Source organism: Zootoca vivipara, chromosome 1, assembly GCF_963506605.1.
Source record: "Zootoca vivipara chromosome 1, rZooViv1.1, whole genome shotgun sequence".
Classification (NCBI taxonomy): Eukaryota; Metazoa; Chordata; class Lepidosauria; order Squamata; family Lacertidae; genus Zootoca; species Zootoca vivipara.
Window position 1 is genome coordinate 67,639,667 of NC_083276.1, and position 18,098 is coordinate 67,657,764.

Genomic DNA, 18,098 nt, shown 5'->3' on the forward strand with positions numbered 1-18,098 from the left:
TGCCTCCCGCAGTTTGGTCAAACTCATGTTGGTAGCTTCGAGAACACTGTCCAACCATCTTGTCCTCTGTCGTCCCCTTCTCCTTGTGCCCTCAATCTTTCCCAGCATAAGGGTCTTTTCCAGGGAGTCTTCTCTTCTCATGGGGAGAATGTAAATGAAATGAAATACCGGTATGTAAATGAAATTTACATATCACCATTTTGAGTGCTCAGATTCAAACACATTAACTCAGAAATCCTTATAACAACCATGTCAGGTACTTTAGTAGAGTAATCACAGTATATATTCCATACTGAAGGATGAGGGTGGTTTGCCTAAAATTACCTAGTGAGTTCATGGATGAATCAGGTAAGACTCGAACCAGGGACTATGCAGGACCAAGTCTATGAAATTAACAAAATTCAGAACTGCATAACTGTATGCTATCCTGAACTAAATGAATAGGGCAGTGGTGGCGAACCTATGGCACGCATGCCAGAGGGGGCACTCAGAGCCCTCTCTGTGAGCACACACACTGTTGCTCCAGCACAGAGCCGGCAGAAGGCGAGGGCAGTGCGTTGAATCCTCAGCTCAACTTGTGTCCAAGTAGAACCGCCTCGGATGGGGCATTGGGGTGTGTGTGTGCAAAACGGAGCCACAACATCCAGGGCGTGCGTTTTCCCTTGGGGAGCCTCATTTCCGGGTTTGAAGTGTTTGGGTTCCAAGTAGTTTGAGAACTAAGCAGTTCGAAAACCGAGGTACCTACCACTGTATTGCTCCACTCTCTCTCCACACGGATGCGCCAATCTCCCCTTCTAAACTAAAACCTCAGGTTAATTTGCCGTGCTGGCACTTTGCGATAAATAAGTGGGTTTTGGGTTGCAGTTCGGGCACTCAGTCTCTAAAAAGTTTGCCATCACTATCATAGGGTATTGATACTGGATTCGACTTTTAGCTTTTAGAGATCTGGTCATAAAGAGAACACTGTAAAAGAAGTCATATTTTGTTTCCTTTAAAAAAGTTGAAGTTAGGAACTAATCTTGGAAATTGTTTCCATGTTACTGCCAGTGCTCAGCTGTGAGACATATAGTAATTAATATAGTCTGTAGGAGCATGCCTGAACATGTACAAAGTATTTTTCTCTTAGTAAGCATAACTAGCTCTTTATAATCTGCAGATAGGAGTTGCGGGGGGAAATAATTTACAGTTCTTGCTTGATAATGTTTTCACAAAGGCAGGTTGGGGGCCTGGCATTGGGAGTAGTTTATAGTAGTTACAGTATGTAGTTTTGCATGAATTCATGGTAAGATGTGATGGAAGCTCTAAAAGCTGCTCTCTTCAAATGCTGAATTCTAATGGCTATCTTGTTCAGAAACAGCAAAATGAAGAAGACAATAAAGCGCTTTTTATATAGAAATTGTCTTCATGTAGAAGTGAGTTGTCCTTCACCAAATTTAAGCTGCTCAAACCATCACTGGCAGCTCTTCTTGCCAAACTGGTTTAATCTCTCACCCTTAAAGAAGAGTATGGTTCATTTCAGGATAACCCCACTGATCAGGCTTCCCTCAGGTTGGCTCCTGGAGGATTTAAAACAGCCTGCACCAGCTCCCGACACCCAGCTCTTCTTTGTCAGATCCTCTCAAGGGATCCATGATGGAGTTGCTTCTGTCCATTTGCTCAGACAGGGGCTTGGGCCTCTGTTTTCCCAGAGGCAGCGATCCCTGCAGGGATCCCCCTATTTGATGTAAGTCATGGGAATTCCTGCTGCCGAGTTGACCCTGCAGACGGGCCGGAAATAAATGCCTATTCCAAACCACTTTATCTGTGGTCAATAAAGTTGTGGCCTGATTAGATCCTATTCAGCTGTGTGGTCTTGTTTATTTGCTAGTTCTTCTGAACTCAGGAGGAGGGAGTGGGCTTCTTGGGCCTGCAAGGCAGACCTCAAAATGGTGCCACCAGGGAAGAAGGGGTCAAGGAAGATCTGCATCAGGAACAAGCAGGGAAGAAATATTGACATTGGGATCTGCTGCCCTTGTTGCCTAAGGCAGTCACCTCACTTTGCCTCATGAATGGACTGGCCCTGGTTGTATTCCTCCCCTGGTCCTGCTGCTGCTGTGTTACTGAGGGTTAGCCCAATGGTTTGGTTTAGGGCCACATCCCAACTGGGCTTATGGTATGTGTCATTGCAGGCAAACTGGGTACTCTAACCAAAGTTTCCTCTTGGTTTTCTGCTCATGTTTTGTCTGAGGGAAATAAATCAGAAGCCTGGATTTAGGCATAATATTAAGACAAACTTTGACTTAGCCCTGGTAGTGCAGAAGTCTTCTTCTTCTTCTTCTTCTTCTTCTTCTTCTTCTTCTTCTTCTTCTTCTTCTTCTTCTTCTTCTTCTTCTTTTCTAAGTTTGGCGATCACTCGTAGCTGAGTAAGATTGTCTTCCATAAACACGGTTTTAACAATGAGTCTGCAAGTGACAGTGGAGGCCAATTCTGGATCCACACGTCCTTCCACAGTGGGGACATTGGTTTCCGGGCAGGAATTGATCATGGTGTGGATTTGCCAAGTGTGCCTTTCTCTTAGCATGTTTCTCCCTTGAGTCCTGAGTTTGAGTGTCTTCAAAGCCCATGACACCTTCGGTAAAGGCTGTTCTCTAACTAGAGCACTCGCAGGCCAGTGTTTCCCAATTTTTGGTGCTTATACTACATTTTTTAAAATTTGCCTTAAGACAGTCTTTAAACCTTTTTTGTTGACCATTACGCTTTCCATTTTTAAGTTCCAGGCAGCTGTAATTTTTATTCTGGGAACCTGCATATTTACGCATTTTTCCTAAGCCATGTTTTGACTAAGCATTATGTGGGTTAGTGGTTAATAGAAAGAAAGAAACATATATCATAGTAAAGATCATATTTCAAAATTAGTAGGTGTGTGGCATCAGATTTTATAGAAATAAGGCTTGTATGCTAGAAAGTTTTTCATTCTATGTAAAACAATTGTACCAATTTTCCTCTGTAAAATGTGTGTGTGTGTGACATCTTGTGCTCTTTCTTTTTAAAATCTAGACTTTATTATGAAGTTAAAATAACAATCCAGTGTTATTTCCCATGTGAAATATGAAATAAAAAAATATAAAGAAAAGGGGGGACTGTATAAATAAAAAAATATATCAGGAGTCCATAGTCGTTATCTCATAAAATAACATAAAATACTGTACATTCTCAAGAGCCTACACATCGAATTAGATGATAAAACAAAAACCAACCTTATACAGAAATAATTCAAAACAAAAATTACAAATAACAACTGTTGTGAATACTGAAAAAAGTATTATTTCACTGGGACTTACCATCCCTGTGATTGTCCTGTCATATACCGTAAGTAAAAAATGACTACAAAATGGATGTAAAATTCATAAGCTAAGCCGCACCCCAGATCCCCTTACTTTATGAGTCAATTTATCTAAAAAGAGGGTAAACATTATTTTATTGAACCAAATTTTTAAAGAAAAACCTTAGGTTTCTTTCTAGCCTTGTGATATGGTCAAACAAGCTGCTACTAATAGAAGCACAAGGGTTGAATATGTATCTAATATATAAACCAATCAAAAATTGATAAAATACATAGTTTGGGGTCTAGAGGCATCAGTGCACCTATATTTCAGAAATTTCCTTCATCACCTCTTCCCAAAAATGTATGTATGTTTTCAAGATCATCACATGTGCCAATACCTTCTTTTGTTACATCCTGTGCTGTTGTATGAATTCATTCCTATCTTTCTAGGTTCTCTTATTTTCCATTTGTTGGATGTTACATGATGATAGAAAGAACTAATTAAAAAACACACCCCACTATGCTGAACAAGGCTGATACATAATCCAAACAGAAAAGCTAAAAAATACCTAAGAACTTTTGATTATTTTTGTGTTTTGGAATTGATTCTATTGTATGGAATAGCTAAGCTTGTTTTCCTTAGACAAGTGTACACATATTACCACAATGAAATCCTGATTCTAAGCATGCATGCTTACAAGGGAGTTTGGTGAAATTTAATGAGATTGTCTTCTAAAACGATTAAGGACTGGTGCTTGTTTCTAACCACAGAAGAGGGTGTCCAATTTTAACTCTGAACAAGACACTATCCTTGCATAGTGATATGCAACATTTTCTCTGCCATTTTTAAAAAATGTTTTAGTACAGTTTTTATTATTATTTCATTTTAGAATGTACATGAAACAGAAAGAATAATTATAAGAGGCAAAAATTAAAAGATGAAAAATAAAACTATAAAATAGGCATGTAAAACAAGTAATTGCACATACCAGTAAGTTAAAATAATAAAGTCCAAGTAAAGATTATCAGCTTTATCAAATCATCAAGTATAGTGTCAGGTTTTCCAGGCTTGTGACAAAGGTTGTCTTGAAAAGGATGTATATGTGACAAAGGAATGCCAAATCATATAAAAAGTGTTTGGAGGTTTTAGTCCAGGGGTCAGCAAACTTTTTAGGAGGGGGCTGATTTACTGCCCCTCAGACCTTGTTGTGGGACGGACTGCGTGTGCACACACACACGCAGCGGAGACGGGAGTCTCTCTCCCCCAGCCCCTCCCCTCCCCCTGCTTTCCTACCTCCTCCGCCACTCTGTCTGCAGTTGGGAGCCAGCGCTGGTGGTGGCGCCTCTCCTTTCTGGGCTAGCTTTCCCAGGCGCCAGGCGCGGGGCCAGCAGGCGCACCAAGTTCCAGCCAAAGCCCTGCGACATGCCCATCATGATGCCCACAATGTGGCCATGGACGGAGAGGCCGGCAGGCAGGTGGCGAGTCTGGGCCGTGCTTTAGCATGCGGGCAGCGAGGCTTCGGATTGGCTGGCACCAATCAAAGCCCAGCTCCATTCCTCCACAGGGCGGGGAGAAGCCAGGAGGTGGGAGGGAGGGAGGGAGGGAGGGAGGAGGTGCCTCCGCAGTGTGTGTGTGTGTGTGGGGAATGGCACCCGGAAAAAAATATGCAAAAAATGGCACAGCCCAAACAATCACACCGATCCAAGCGGCGGTTCCAGGACCATCCTCAGGCCGGATCCAGAGGGCAATTGGGCCTGATCCGGCCTGCGGGCCTTAGTTTGCAGACCCTTGTTCTAGTCTTTGTTGAAGTCTCAAATTATGTGGATTTTCTCCATTCCAGAGTGAGTGGTGCCAAGTTTCCAGTGTAAGATTTTGGGCTGTTTTCCATTGAGTTGCAATTACTATATGTGCTGCCAGTTTTTTATTATTTCCTGCATATCAATATATTTAGTGGTTTTTCTTTTTGTTGTTGCTGTAGTAGTAACAATAAACAGATTCAATTCCCATCTTGGTAATCTTAGAAGAGTCCTGTAAAACAGTCCAGAGGATTTAACCCAGGGGTCAGCAACCTTTTTCAGCTGTGGGCTGGTCCACCATCCCTCAGACCATGTGGTAGGCCAGACTATATTTTGAAAAAAATAATAATGAACGAATTCCTATGCCCCACAAATAACCCAGAAATGCATTTTAAATAAAAGCACATATTCTACTCATGTAAAAACACCAGGCAGGCCCCACAAATACCCAGAAATGCATTTTAAATAAAAGGACACATTCTACTCATGGAAAAACCCGCTGATTCCAGGACCGTCCGTGGGCTCGATTGAGAAGGCGATTGGGCCGCATCCGGCCCACGGGCCTTAGGTTGTCTACCCCTGATTTAACCTTTTATTACAGGTGGAAGGCTGAGAGGCAGTGACTTGCTTATGACTATTCTGTAAGATCCTCCTTTGAACTGAGATCTGAATAGGGGGACATTCAGCTAATGATTTGTTAATTTAACCACTACCTCTCAAGAATTAGGAAGGGACGCTTCTCTCCCCCCCCCCTCAAACTAGGTTTGATGAGAATTGGTTAAAAGGAAAAAGCTTTCCTTTAAAAAAAGGTCTTAATCTAAATGTCCTGTTTTTGTGTTTGTGTTTCTGTTTTGAAGGCTTCCCCCCTTCTGCTGCTGTTCTGCATTACTCAGGATGAATTCTGTACCACGTTCTGTACCATCCTCCCACCACTGCCACCTTATATTTGCTGTGAATATAAAAGCACATGCCAGTTTGACAGCCAAGAAGATGCTATAAAAAGTCTATTGCCCTGTTTAAGTGCCTACTCCTTGTTACTATGGCAATTATATTCTTTAACCGATGTGAGAATTGATAATAGCTTATTGCCACCCTTTTCTTGGACAGGAAGTTTCCTGTAAAGAAATCAATCACACTAGGGCAGGATTTTCACCTCCACCACCTGCCATATGCTTTATAGGGTGGGTGGGTGTGGCTGCGTTTTAGGTGCTGCAGTATGGAGTTCAAAGCAAAGGTCATTGAAATCAGTGGAACTTACTTCTGAGCAGCCATGCTTAAGAGTGGGCTGTATATTGGACTCTTCAAACTCTGAACCCAGAAATGTGAAATCCATGGGGTTGGAAATGACCTTTTTTCTATTGCTTTTCTAAGTATTGCATATTGTGGACCCAAATGAGCACAATTCTATATGGAGAAGTAAGACTGCGTCGACATCATACATTAAAAGAATCAGCCCTAAAAATCCTGGGAACTGTCCTTTCTTAAGGGTGCTGGGAATTGTGTGTGTGTGTGTGTGGTATACCGGTACTACAGTTCCCAGGATTCTTAGGATAGGTGTGCTTTAAATGTATCGTGTATACACAACCACAGTCTCACTGAGCTCAATAGATCATATAAGACTGCAACCTTAAGCTGTTAGGTGATAAATGTAGAACAGCATATAAGAAGCTGCCTTTTACTGATTCGATCCATTGGTCCATCTCACCCAGTATTGTCTACACTGACTGGCAGCAGCTCTCCAGGGTTTCAGACTGGGGACATTTCTAACCATACCTGGACCTGCCAGTGATGGAACATGCATGCAGAGCCGATTCTGTACCATAGAGCTACAGCCCTTACTCCTGTTAAAAGTCTTTCTTTGAAATGCACTGGGCCAATTAAATGGGATTTGGCAGCCTAAGCACCCACTCACCTCCTTTGTTTTTGGACTGATGCCTTCCCTTCTTATTCTTCTCTTCCAGTCTGTGTCAAGTAAAATTCATTCATTCATTCCATAAAATTTATACACCACTTGATTGAAAAAAACCTCAAAGTGGTTTACAAAATATAAAACATTTGAGTTGTAGATTTTCTAGACTGGTAAAGTGCTCTCCCATGGCTCAGATAATAGAGCTTTTAGAACTACAGTATCATAAATGACATGGTTGAAATGCTATTAAAGCTTTAGTGAGCTATGAAGGTTTTTGTGTCCTTTGGAGAGGAATAAGGGCATTAAACACCCTAGAAAAGAACCTTAATTAGACTGCATAGAGCTATGAATCTATAAGGTGTTCCTTCAAATGAAATGAGCCTTTTGGAATGCAAAGCTGGATAAGCAGGTAGGCATGTGAAAATGTACCTGTAAACAGGGAGCTGATAACCACTACTGTTTGGAATAAGGTGGTCAGGTTTGTCATTTCTGTATTAATCATCCCCCCCCCCCGGTTGAACAATATGTTGTTAATCAGAAATAGAAACTGACCAAACATTCACTGTATGAGCTGTATTCAGCTGCTAGATAGATGTGTGTGGCTGGTCAGAAACTGCCATTAGTGTGTTTTGTCAAAATTCAGTTGCAACAAGAAATGTTCTACTGTAGCTGACTAAGATTGCTACAAGTTCAACAGGTAGATCCAGGCCCTTCCTTTTAACTTCTGGTCCTTTTTCTTTTAGATTTATATCCCACCGTTCATCAAAAGATCTCAGGGCAGTTCACAAGAGAAATCTAGCATTGCTTACCTCTCCCCTCACCCTGACATATATGAGCACGCAGCTCCAAAGTGCACACAGCAAAATCTTAGGCATCATGTTTAATCAGAAGTCAGTGCCGCTCGCACACTTACTCCCATCTCTGCGCATCCCGATGAACACTCGAGTCAGCACACGGGCGTCTCTTTATCTCTGAATCTGCCTTCCCTACACCCCCTTTCATAAAAAACACCTATTCCCAGAAAAAAGATGTGTGGTTTGTTTGTTTAAAAAAAAGTTAAATCACTCTCATTTATTAAGTTGAAAAACACCAACTGAAACCACTGATCAGACATTTCATGCCTCCATCACAAACTCCATCTGGTTGCAATTTTTGAAAAGGATCTTGACTTTCTTTGGAAAAGGGGTTCGGCGTTTAGGGAATTCCAACATGCAGGATAGAGACACGTTCAGGGCTGGCTAAACACCTCAAGACTGGCATTTGGCAGATCTCTCCTTTCCTAGGGTTCCCTTCTTGCTAGCCTAAGCGGGGGAGCAAGTGTCTTTCTTTGACACTGGAATTAGCTAATCAGTGGAAGCTGAGACATTACATAGACATTAACTAAAACACATTTCCAAGTATGTAACTTTGCTGCGTGACAATTTACTCTTTCATGTTCATTAAACAGAAGTGTCATATTTATCCAAAAGTATAAATAAAGACTTGAGTTGGGGGGTTGCTTCATTCATTAGATGTAGAGCAAGCAAGTATGTGGGCACCAGGAAGTTCCGCAACCAGAACACTTAATGTTTCCTTGGAGTCTTTCTACCAAGGCTAGTGGTACAAGGCGAACCAAGCAATTTGTCATGCAAGCAGCCTGAACTTTATGTAAACAGGCTTTTGGTCAAAGAACTCTTGGTTAAACTAGAGCTGATGCCACTAAAAATAAATAAGCAATGTGGGATAACTTTTTAACATTTTCATTGTAATCCCAGTGGTATTCTCTGGTGTCCAAACCCATGGGCAGCTGGCCAAATTACATACTCCCGTATGGCTGTCTGTCTTGAATTATCTTTCAAGTTTTTGCGTGCTGTGCTTTTATGTAAATGCATTTGGCAAAGTGTTCCTTTTGCTTGTGAAAAATAATGACTCTGTATGCTCCATGGTTAGTGGAAGACATAAAATGCAGCCAAGAATGAGGAACAAGGAGACCAAATATGCAAAATGCCATGCATTATAATTTAGTTTTCAAGTTCATCAGCCATTGTCATTGCTTAATTTGGTATTGTTTGCTTTATTGTAAAATGGCATTCATGAAATCTCTTAAATCTAGGCAGATGCTAATCTGTGCCATTTAATTTTTTAAAAGTGTCTACCTGGTTGAAACACCACAAGGTTATTCTTCTGGCCTTGTCTCAGACATCTGTTGTCTTTTTCTACCCACAAAGTGGTAATTAAGTTCAGTGTATTGATATTTTTGTGTGTGTGTGTAGAGCATGTGAGACAGTACCCACCTACACTTACTGTCCCACTTATTTCAATTCTTGTTCAGATGGACCAGCATAGCTACCAAGACTATATCATAAAGAACACAACAATGAAAGTATTTTTTTCTCTTTACTTTAGTACACCTCTATCCAAACTGAGAAAATGGCCTGTGTTTTAAACCAGACCAGTAATGTGTACACAGCCTAGAAATGTCACAGACTGTGTCTGCTTGCATTCAATAGCCTTTTGGCCTACTGCTTTCTCTCCCCACAGTATGTGTGTCTACTGATGTTTACCTGACTTCAAACTCATCCAACAATGAATCTGACTTAAAAGTGCCATCAGACTCTCTGTTGTAACAACCTAACTTGGCTACCCTTCTGAAATTGATGGTCCTGTTGTGTCTAAAGTTAATGCTTATTCCATAGTGAATGCTGATTTCAAAAAGTGGCATGTAAAAGGTTTAGAGAATTGTTTCAAGTTGGAAGGGACCAGGGGAAAGTATTTTAAGACAGATAGGAGGATCTGCCTCCCATAAGTTGGTAGTTAGGTAAAACTTAAGTTTCTCTCTCATAGATCTTTGCTCTTTTTAAAATATTAAACAGGAGGCTGCTGCTTGCTCTAAGTCAACACTTGTGTTGCCAATTTATTTTCCCTTCTTGAGCTTGAAAGCTACATATCTCCTTGAAAATGATGATTCCAGGCTTCCGACATCACTTATAGGTATGAACAACTTAATTTCTAAACTTACTGTATATTTATACATTGAGCAAAGAATCAAGTGATCATGGTTCCCCCACCGTCAGCTCAGCTCAGCCATGAGTAACTTGACAGTTCTTATGTTTTGTTGCATGCCACCCCAATCTCCCAAATGGTGCAAGATTCCAGGGATTCCAGGCGTGCTTTACCTAGGATTCTTGTTTCCTTTTGGAAATGAGGCTCAGTTGGGACTGTGGTGTCTTTATGATATATGGTTTGTTTACACATATATACAACCTGAGCCTATGGGCACAACAATGGAATGTCTAGGTGCTATTTTTAATAACAAGAATATAAAGCTGAAAATGAATGAACTGCAGCTAAAATATTATGCTCATTTTACACATTGTCTAGTCCTCCCCCCTGCCCACCCCCCTAATATTCTTAAGAGGGTTTCTTCTTCAGTCTTCAGAGAGTAGCTGGATGTGAGGAGGTAGAAAAAGGTACTGCGCCCAGAGCATTATCTGCAAATGCTGTAAACTGAGAACAGGCGTGGCACTGTGCAACAGTTCACAGAACCAGATTAGTTGGTAGTTCTGAAGTCATCTAAACACATTCGTCCCTGTATTGGAAAAGTGCATTTGCATGATAATAAAAGGTTCTACCTGTGTTATCTATTTTAAACTAATAAAACTTTTAGATTGTTAGTTATAGCAGTAAATGTAGTCCTATGAATCAGTCCTTAGATATTTAACTTTAGCAGGCACTGTAGTAATGGGGGGAAACCCAGTATCCTGGTCAGTTGCCTCTTGGAGTTTTGTTTCAGACAGTACAACTAGTTCTGTTAAGGTTCTGATCACTTAAACTTTGAAAACTGATGAAATACATTTCACAGTACTTCAGTGGCTTTACTGTGAAATTGAAATCCTTCAGTTAAACAAAATAGAATTGGGCAAGTAACAAGTATTTTCTATTAACATGGAGTCCACTAGTTTAGATGAAATAAAATACTGGTGCCAATTTTAAAAGCATTTAAAGTGGATGTGAATGCTGCCATAAATACCACGAGAACTTACAATAAATAGTCTCCTGAGACCCACGTATAAAAGTTGTGTTGGAAAAGTCTCTATGGCTTCTAAACTCAGTCCAGTGTATGTTAGGAACTTGACTTCTTGCTTATTCTTACAAAAGTAAAAAGATTATTTTGGGTTGGAGTTTTTAGACTTTGTTTTGAGGCATTGTACCTTGATAGCAAAATTACCACTGATGAATGAGGATAGCATATTCATCCTAGACTGCATTTGGTAGAATTAATAATTTGTGTACATCTGTAATACTGATTCAGGTCTCCCTGTGCTCATGCCTATGTAGTCCAAACCACCAGAACATGCAGAAGAAGTACCAGTAGACTTGGGTACCCTGAAGGCATAAATTGTTGGACCTTTCTCAGGTTGTAGGTGTAGGAAAAGAGTAGCTCACAGCAACCCTACAGTGTCCTCCATTGTTAATACTGTTGTGAATTGGGGGGGGGGGCAGGTTGGTATCTAATGGAAGATCCCATTATTGAATTAGTCATAATGGCCATACGTATGGGTCGTTCGTATAAGAAAGGTATTTGCTCTGTGCCAGAGGGCAAATGGGTGGGCCCCTTTCCTCACCTTTCCTATACTAATGGTCCATGCTATGAATACCACAGGTTCTGCTGTACCACATTCCAAGGAAACAGAACTCTAGGGAAGCACCTGGAATCCTTGAAATGTCACACCACAGTGATTTGGGTCGCATGCAACAATGCCGAATGTCAGAGGTGGAGCTGCAGCTCATGTTCCATTGACTTATGTGCAGATTGATTGCACTTTTCAAATGTTCAAAAACTAATTAAAATAAAATTTAAAACAAAGCCCCCATGAAGTAAGGCCCACATTATAGAGCAGGGACTGTTTACTTTGATGCTAACTTTTGTTTTCCCTCCAGCCCCGAAGTCACAGACTCAGGTAACGTACACACTAGGGCCAGGGATACCCTACAACATTTTGTTGTAGGGCCTCACTTGTTTAATATATACAGCGGTACCTCGATTTACGAACGACTCGACAACTGAATTTTTCGACTTATGAATGGGGCAAATGGCCGCACGCTTACGAATTTCTCGACATCCAAACGGAAACCGCGGCAGTTTGGGATAGGGTTTTTTCGACTTGCAAATTCTTAGACGGGGTTGCTTCGACTTATGAATTTTTCCATTTCCAATGCATTCCTATGGGAAATCGCGTTTCCAATGGTGCTTTTTGACTTACGAATTTTTCGACCTACGAAGGTGCTTTCGGAACGGATTAAATTCATAAGTCGAGGCACCACTGAACTTGGAATCTGTTTTGGCTTAAACCTGAGGGATACAGTATATCAATTATGTGTTACATGATGTTTATCAGCATTGGCCTAGTCCAGGCATAGGCAAACTCAGCCCTCCAAATGTTTTGGGACTACAACTCCCATGATCCCTAGCTAGCAGGACCAGTGGTCAGGGATGATGAGAATTGTAGTCCCAAAACATCTGGTGGGCCGAGTTTGCCTATGCCTGGCCTAGTCCTTCTTTCCTGCAAACCAGTATGGATTTAAGTTGAGTATTCCTGTCTTGGGTGGTTGGCTGTAATCAATCTTATGAGTCTCCATTTTACAGGCCTTCTGGCAGATGGCATCTTATTCCCCCTGGTTCTTAGTACTGACTGTACTTAACTATTAGCAGTGCAATAGATTGCATCTGATGGTAACATACATAATAAAGGACAGGGGCGTAGCCAGGATCAAAACTAGGGGGGGGGCAAGCCATGGTCGTTCAGGGGCGGGGCCCCGAAGTGGGAACGTGGGCGGGGCTACAGGGCCAGCTGGCCTGATGATATCGTGGCGGCGGCAGCGGCCACCTTGTGCTTCTGGGGCTGGCAGCATCGGCGGCTACCCTGCTTGGCTGGAGAGGACGGGAGGGTCGGGCAGGCGAGAGGGGGTGACAGGGCGGGCGAGGGTGAGGCAAGGCACGGCCGCAGACACGACGACTCCAAGGCGTTGCTGCATATCAGCATAATATTTCAACCATGTTGTGGGTTCAAGCCCCACCTTAGGAAAAAATTCCTGCATTGCAGGGGGTTGGACTAGATGACCCTTGTGGTCCCTTCCGACTACAATTCTATGATTCTATTGATATATAGCCATAGCATATGCATCATTCTGCTTTCTTGAATTGTCCTACTCCTAGGCATAGCAGCCAACTCCTAGAGGCCTAGGTGCATCTCCCCCCCCAATTACTGGTAAATACAGTGGTACCTCGGGTTACGAACGCGATCCGTTCCGGGTCGCAGTTCGTAACCTGAAAAGTTCGTAACCCGAAAAGGGCCCGAACCGCCGCTTTGCGCATGCGCAAAGCGCTATTTCCGCTATTTTTGTGCTTTGCGCATGCGCAAAGGCGTGCGGCGCTTCTGCGCACACGACGAAAATACTTCCGGGTTTGCGAAGTTCGTAACCCGGGTTGTTCGTAACCCGAGGTGTTCGCAACCCGAGGTACGACTGTACTGTATTTTAAAGAGTCACCCCCCCATGTTGATGGGCTTTCTATGTGGGGCTTTTCTGCCCCCCCCCCCCGTATTTTATTAAGGATGGAAGAGGGAAGGAAGGAAGAAATAGAGAGAGAGATAACTCATATTTGTGGGTGCCTCTGGGTGATGCTGTGATGCTGGAACTCTGCAGTAAGAGGACGGGAGGGTCGGGCAGGCGAGAGGGGGTGGCAGGGCGGACGAGGGCGAGGGAAGGCACGGCCGCAGTCACGACAGCTCCGAGGTGTTGCTGCATATCAGCATAATATTTCAACCATGTCGTGGGTTCAAGCCCCACCTTGGGAAAAAGATCCTGCATTGCAGGGGGTTGGACTAGATGACCCTTGTGGTCCCTTCCGACTACAATTCCATGATTCTATTGATATATTACCATAGCATATGCATCAATCTGCTTTCTTGAATTGTCCTAGGCATAGCAGCCAACTCCTAGAGGCCTAGGTGCCGCCCCCCCCCCCCAATTACTGGTAAATACTGTATTTTAAAGAGTCACCCCCCCCATGTTGATGGGCTTTCTATGTGGGGCTTATCTGCCCCCCCCCCGTATTTTATTAAGGACGGAAGAGTGAGGGAAGGAAGGAAGAAATAGAGAGAGGGATAACTCACATTTGTGGGTGCCTCTGGGTGAGAGGAAGGAACCTTGTAAGCAGCTTTCTCTCTGCTTGATTTACAGCAGGCACGTCCAACAGGTAGATTGTGATCTACCAGTAGATCACTGGATGTCTGTGGTAGATCACTGCTAGATCACTGGCACCCCTAAAAAAAGCTCACCCAAAATTTTCCTCCTCCCTAAAAAAAAGCTGAACTATGACCTGAAGCCCTAAACAAAAATGGGCCTCCCTTCCTCCTAAAAGAAGCTCAACAAGTTTGACCTAAACTCAAAAAAACAGGGCTTCCCTTCCTTAAAAAAACTCAACAGCTTTGACCTGAACCCCCCAAAAGGGGGTAGATCACTCCCAGTTTTTAACTCTGTGAGTAGATCAGAGTCTCTTGGGAGGTGGCCACCCCTGATTTACAGTATACAGATGCAGGAGGAGGGGCAGACTGGAACACCTCTGCTTTTTATAAACATCACTGTGTCTATCAAAAGCTACAGCACCCCCCTTTTCTTATTCATTTCCTTTTAGCCTTGCAGAGCCACCTTAGTCAATGCACCCTCATTAAATCGCCAATAGAACTCTTAATGCAATCCCTGAATGCTCATTAACAACTACCACTGAAGAACAATAGGGTGAATTGGTCAGCTATCAAACCTTGCCTGAAGGGATTTTCAGCTCCATTGTCTTAACTGCTTAAGTACCGGTAGCCACTTTGCTTTATTTATTTCATGTGTTTTTGTTACAGCTGTGTTCCCGCCCCCCGCCCCCAGCAAGTGGAGAGCTGCTCTCGCTAAAGCAAAGCCCTTTCCACTTCAGTTTTTGGAGGGGAAAAGTGCTGGTTATGGTCTGTAAAATACAATAATTTTTTGCTTCTAGGGGGGGCAGCTGCCCCCTCCTGCCCCCCCTGCCTACGCCCATGATAAAGGACATTTTAATAGTGTTCAGAGATACGTTGCAGGCTACTGGTTTCTCCTGTTAAACCTGCTTGTCCTGTAACTAAAATATCTTACAAGTGAGAAAGGCAAGCAAAATCTTCTTTAAATGTCCAAATAATAACGAAAAATGTATGAGCTACATTTTGGAATTAAGTTATTCCTTGAAAATGATTTCCCTTCTCCTCCTCTCCAAATAAACTCAGTCATTGTTTCCCCCCCCCAAAAAAAATTCTCATGACAACAGATGTACTTTTAAAATAAGCTGCAATGGCATCATTTTTTGTTAGTGCAACTTAAATCCTTATACCAAAATGGCATTTGCAAATTACATGGCACAATGTTGCCTCCTAGTTTCTGATTTTCAAATATTGTGTGTTAATCATAGATGCACTGAATTTAGAACATTTTTCGGCTCAAAAGAGATGTTGTCGCACATTGCCTAATCTGTTCTTCCTGAGCCGGAGACGGGGATCCAAAGAAAATCTCTTAAACAAGGAGAGGCATGTCTATAAAACAGAACATGGGCAAGACAATACAAGGTAAAGAGAACCTATTTATGTTGTATGAGCATTGTCTTATTAAAATGACTTGTAAATTTCAAGATCTTTTTCAGTAAGCACTTTATCAGAAGATGTTATTGCTAAAATGATGTACCTGAATGCCTTAATAGGAAGATGTTTTGTTTAAGTGAGTTATTAAACTTTTGTTTTCGGATATTCTCTAGCAATTCCCATTAGGCAACATTTTAAAAGAAAAGTCTGAAAGGGACAGTTAATAAGGCTGAAGTAAACCACTGGAGTACTAAAAAGCAAACAAAAAAGATCTCTACTGCTGAGAAGCAAACTGTTTGCTAGCATGGCAAATAAAGAGATGTCGCATCTTCCTGTGTGTCTTCTTGATCTTGGAATATTGAATGCAATCCACAATAGGTTCCTATGGTAACTAATAATGCAGCCATATGTTGTTGACCGTCATACAAAAATAACTATGCTTGAATACCATGGCCACAATAAAAATTTAGCGGAGCCTTTCTTTTTGTGATGGGAAATCGGTTTGCACCTGTGGTTTCTCTTGAAAAGAGGACATGTTACATCGGGGAGAGAGGGCCTTTGACCCTTCTTATGTTTACTGAACTATAACTCCCAGCATCTTTGGGTAGCCCTCTGCTTGTGGAACGCTCTCCCCAGAGAAGTTTACCTAGCGCCTTGGCTACATATCTTTTGGCGCCAGGCAAAAACATACCTCTTCTCCCATTTCTTTGGCTAATTAAACACTCTATGGCCTTTTAAACTTTGTGGGGAGGGTTATTGTTTTGTTTGTTACTACCGTATGTTGTGCATTTTTTTGTTTTTATATTGTAAAGCGCCCTGTTATTCTCAGGTGAAGGGAGGTATAGAAATTTAATAAATAACCACTGCTCTACAATTCTGTGATACTATGATCATAATCTCTGGCCAATGGCCATGCTTGCTTGGGCTGATGGGAGGTGTAGTTCAGCAATATCTGGAGAGCCAAATCTTCCCTGTGTTGAACCACTATTCTGACTATCAAACCTTTATTAGGCATTTTACAAATAGAACCGCATGGAAAAGAGTCACATACAAAAGTATTTAAAATGCATACAACGAGGCAACAGTAAACTGCATACACCACCCCCCAACCCTAGGAACTGTAGTTTGTCAAGGGTGCTGGGAATTGTAGCTCTATGAGGTAAACTGCAGTTCCATGGATGCTTAGGGGGAAGCAGTGTGCTTCAAATGTATGGCGTGGGTGTGAGTGATGAGAGTGGCCGCTTACTTACCGTACCCAGTTCAGGGTGGGCAGCGGTTGTGACTCATTGCGCCAGCTCCATGCACTCCTGAGCAAAGCCAGCCATTGGCTTCTCACCCAGGCCAGGTGTGGAGCATCATGAGTTCCCGCCAGACCCACTTTACATTTGCACCAATCTGTGGCGGCCTGGGGTGGGGTGGGGCTTGGGAGCAGACCTGATTGCGGCAGTCTTAACTCGGGTCCGCTCTCACCCCCTGTAATACAGTTGGCTCTGCCCTTGGCAGCACAGGGATGAGAGTTGTAGTCCAACAACATATGGAGCACCACAGGTTTTCTGTCTCTGGTTTAAAGCTATCTTGAAATCTGTGTCGCTGGAGGAAGTAGCAAGAACCCTGTGCCATGCCCAAGAAAAAGATGGAAGTGGCAGGATACTCAGGAAATTATTTTTAAGCTTCTTGTGTTTGTGCTTCCCTTTTTACGCTTGCTGTGGTTGAGCAGAACAACTGTGGTCAAAAGTCAGACCAGCACTGAAGATGGAGTGAAGCACCTTCAGTTTCAGTCTTTGCCAAGGTATTCAGCTGTGACTCAGAGGGTAAGTTTACTGGTTATTTGTGTTCGACTTTCCCTACTGTGGTCTAATGAGCTGCAAGAAGAAGGCCAACTATTTCTAAATACTTTTTCCTTTTATGGAATAAAACTCCTAGAACATCACTTCCTGGATATTGTATTCTCTAAAATTGCTCGGTGATATACAAACTTCCTTGTATCCCGTGATGAGGTCTGAGCCTTGGGGTGAGGATTAATCCTCTGTCTTTCTATTTTAAGCAAATATATTATGAAACATGCAAGAACTAAACAAAACCTATTTATATTGTATTACATAATATTAGAATAGCAGAACGTAGTGGCCTGGGGGTTTTCTTTTCTGATTAATGTACAACATACGCATTCTGAACAAATGTTCTACAGTTTATGAAATGCTTAATGTTAAAATCTGCTTCACAAAAGGGAGAATGTGTCACTCATTGGATTGTATGCCCAGTTAACTCCCACTGGATTTCCTTCTTCAGTCTAGTGTCAGTTACAACCGTGCACAGTACCAAATTGTGGGGGGAGTGGGATGGACCGAATTCTGTTTTCCTCAGAACCCCCTCTCCCAGGACAGTCATAAGATAAACATCTGATTAATTAGATTTGTCCTATGCACCCAAATTAACCTAGCATAACAGTGTTAGA

The 18,098-nt window shown here is 42.3% G+C and overlaps 1 protein-coding gene across 3 annotated transcripts in view; it reads left to right on the plus strand.

Moving 5' to 3' along the window:
- IRAG1 (inositol 1,4,5-triphosphate receptor associated 1) overlaps positions 1 to 18,098 on the plus strand; it is a 79,532-nt gene that overhangs the window by 15,250 nt on the left and 46,184 nt on the right. For all 3 annotated transcript variants that reach the window (XM_060275673.1, XM_060275670.1, XM_060275671.1), the window contains exons 2-4: positions 9,863 to 9,980; positions 15,478 to 15,631; positions 17,361 to 17,454. In XM_060275673.1, coding sequence (XP_060131656.1) covers positions 9,863 to 9,980; positions 15,478 to 15,631; positions 17,361 to 17,454 — 366 coding nt within the window. The remainder of the gene's footprint in view (positions 1 to 9,862; positions 9,981 to 15,477; positions 15,632 to 17,360; positions 17,455 to 18,098) is intronic.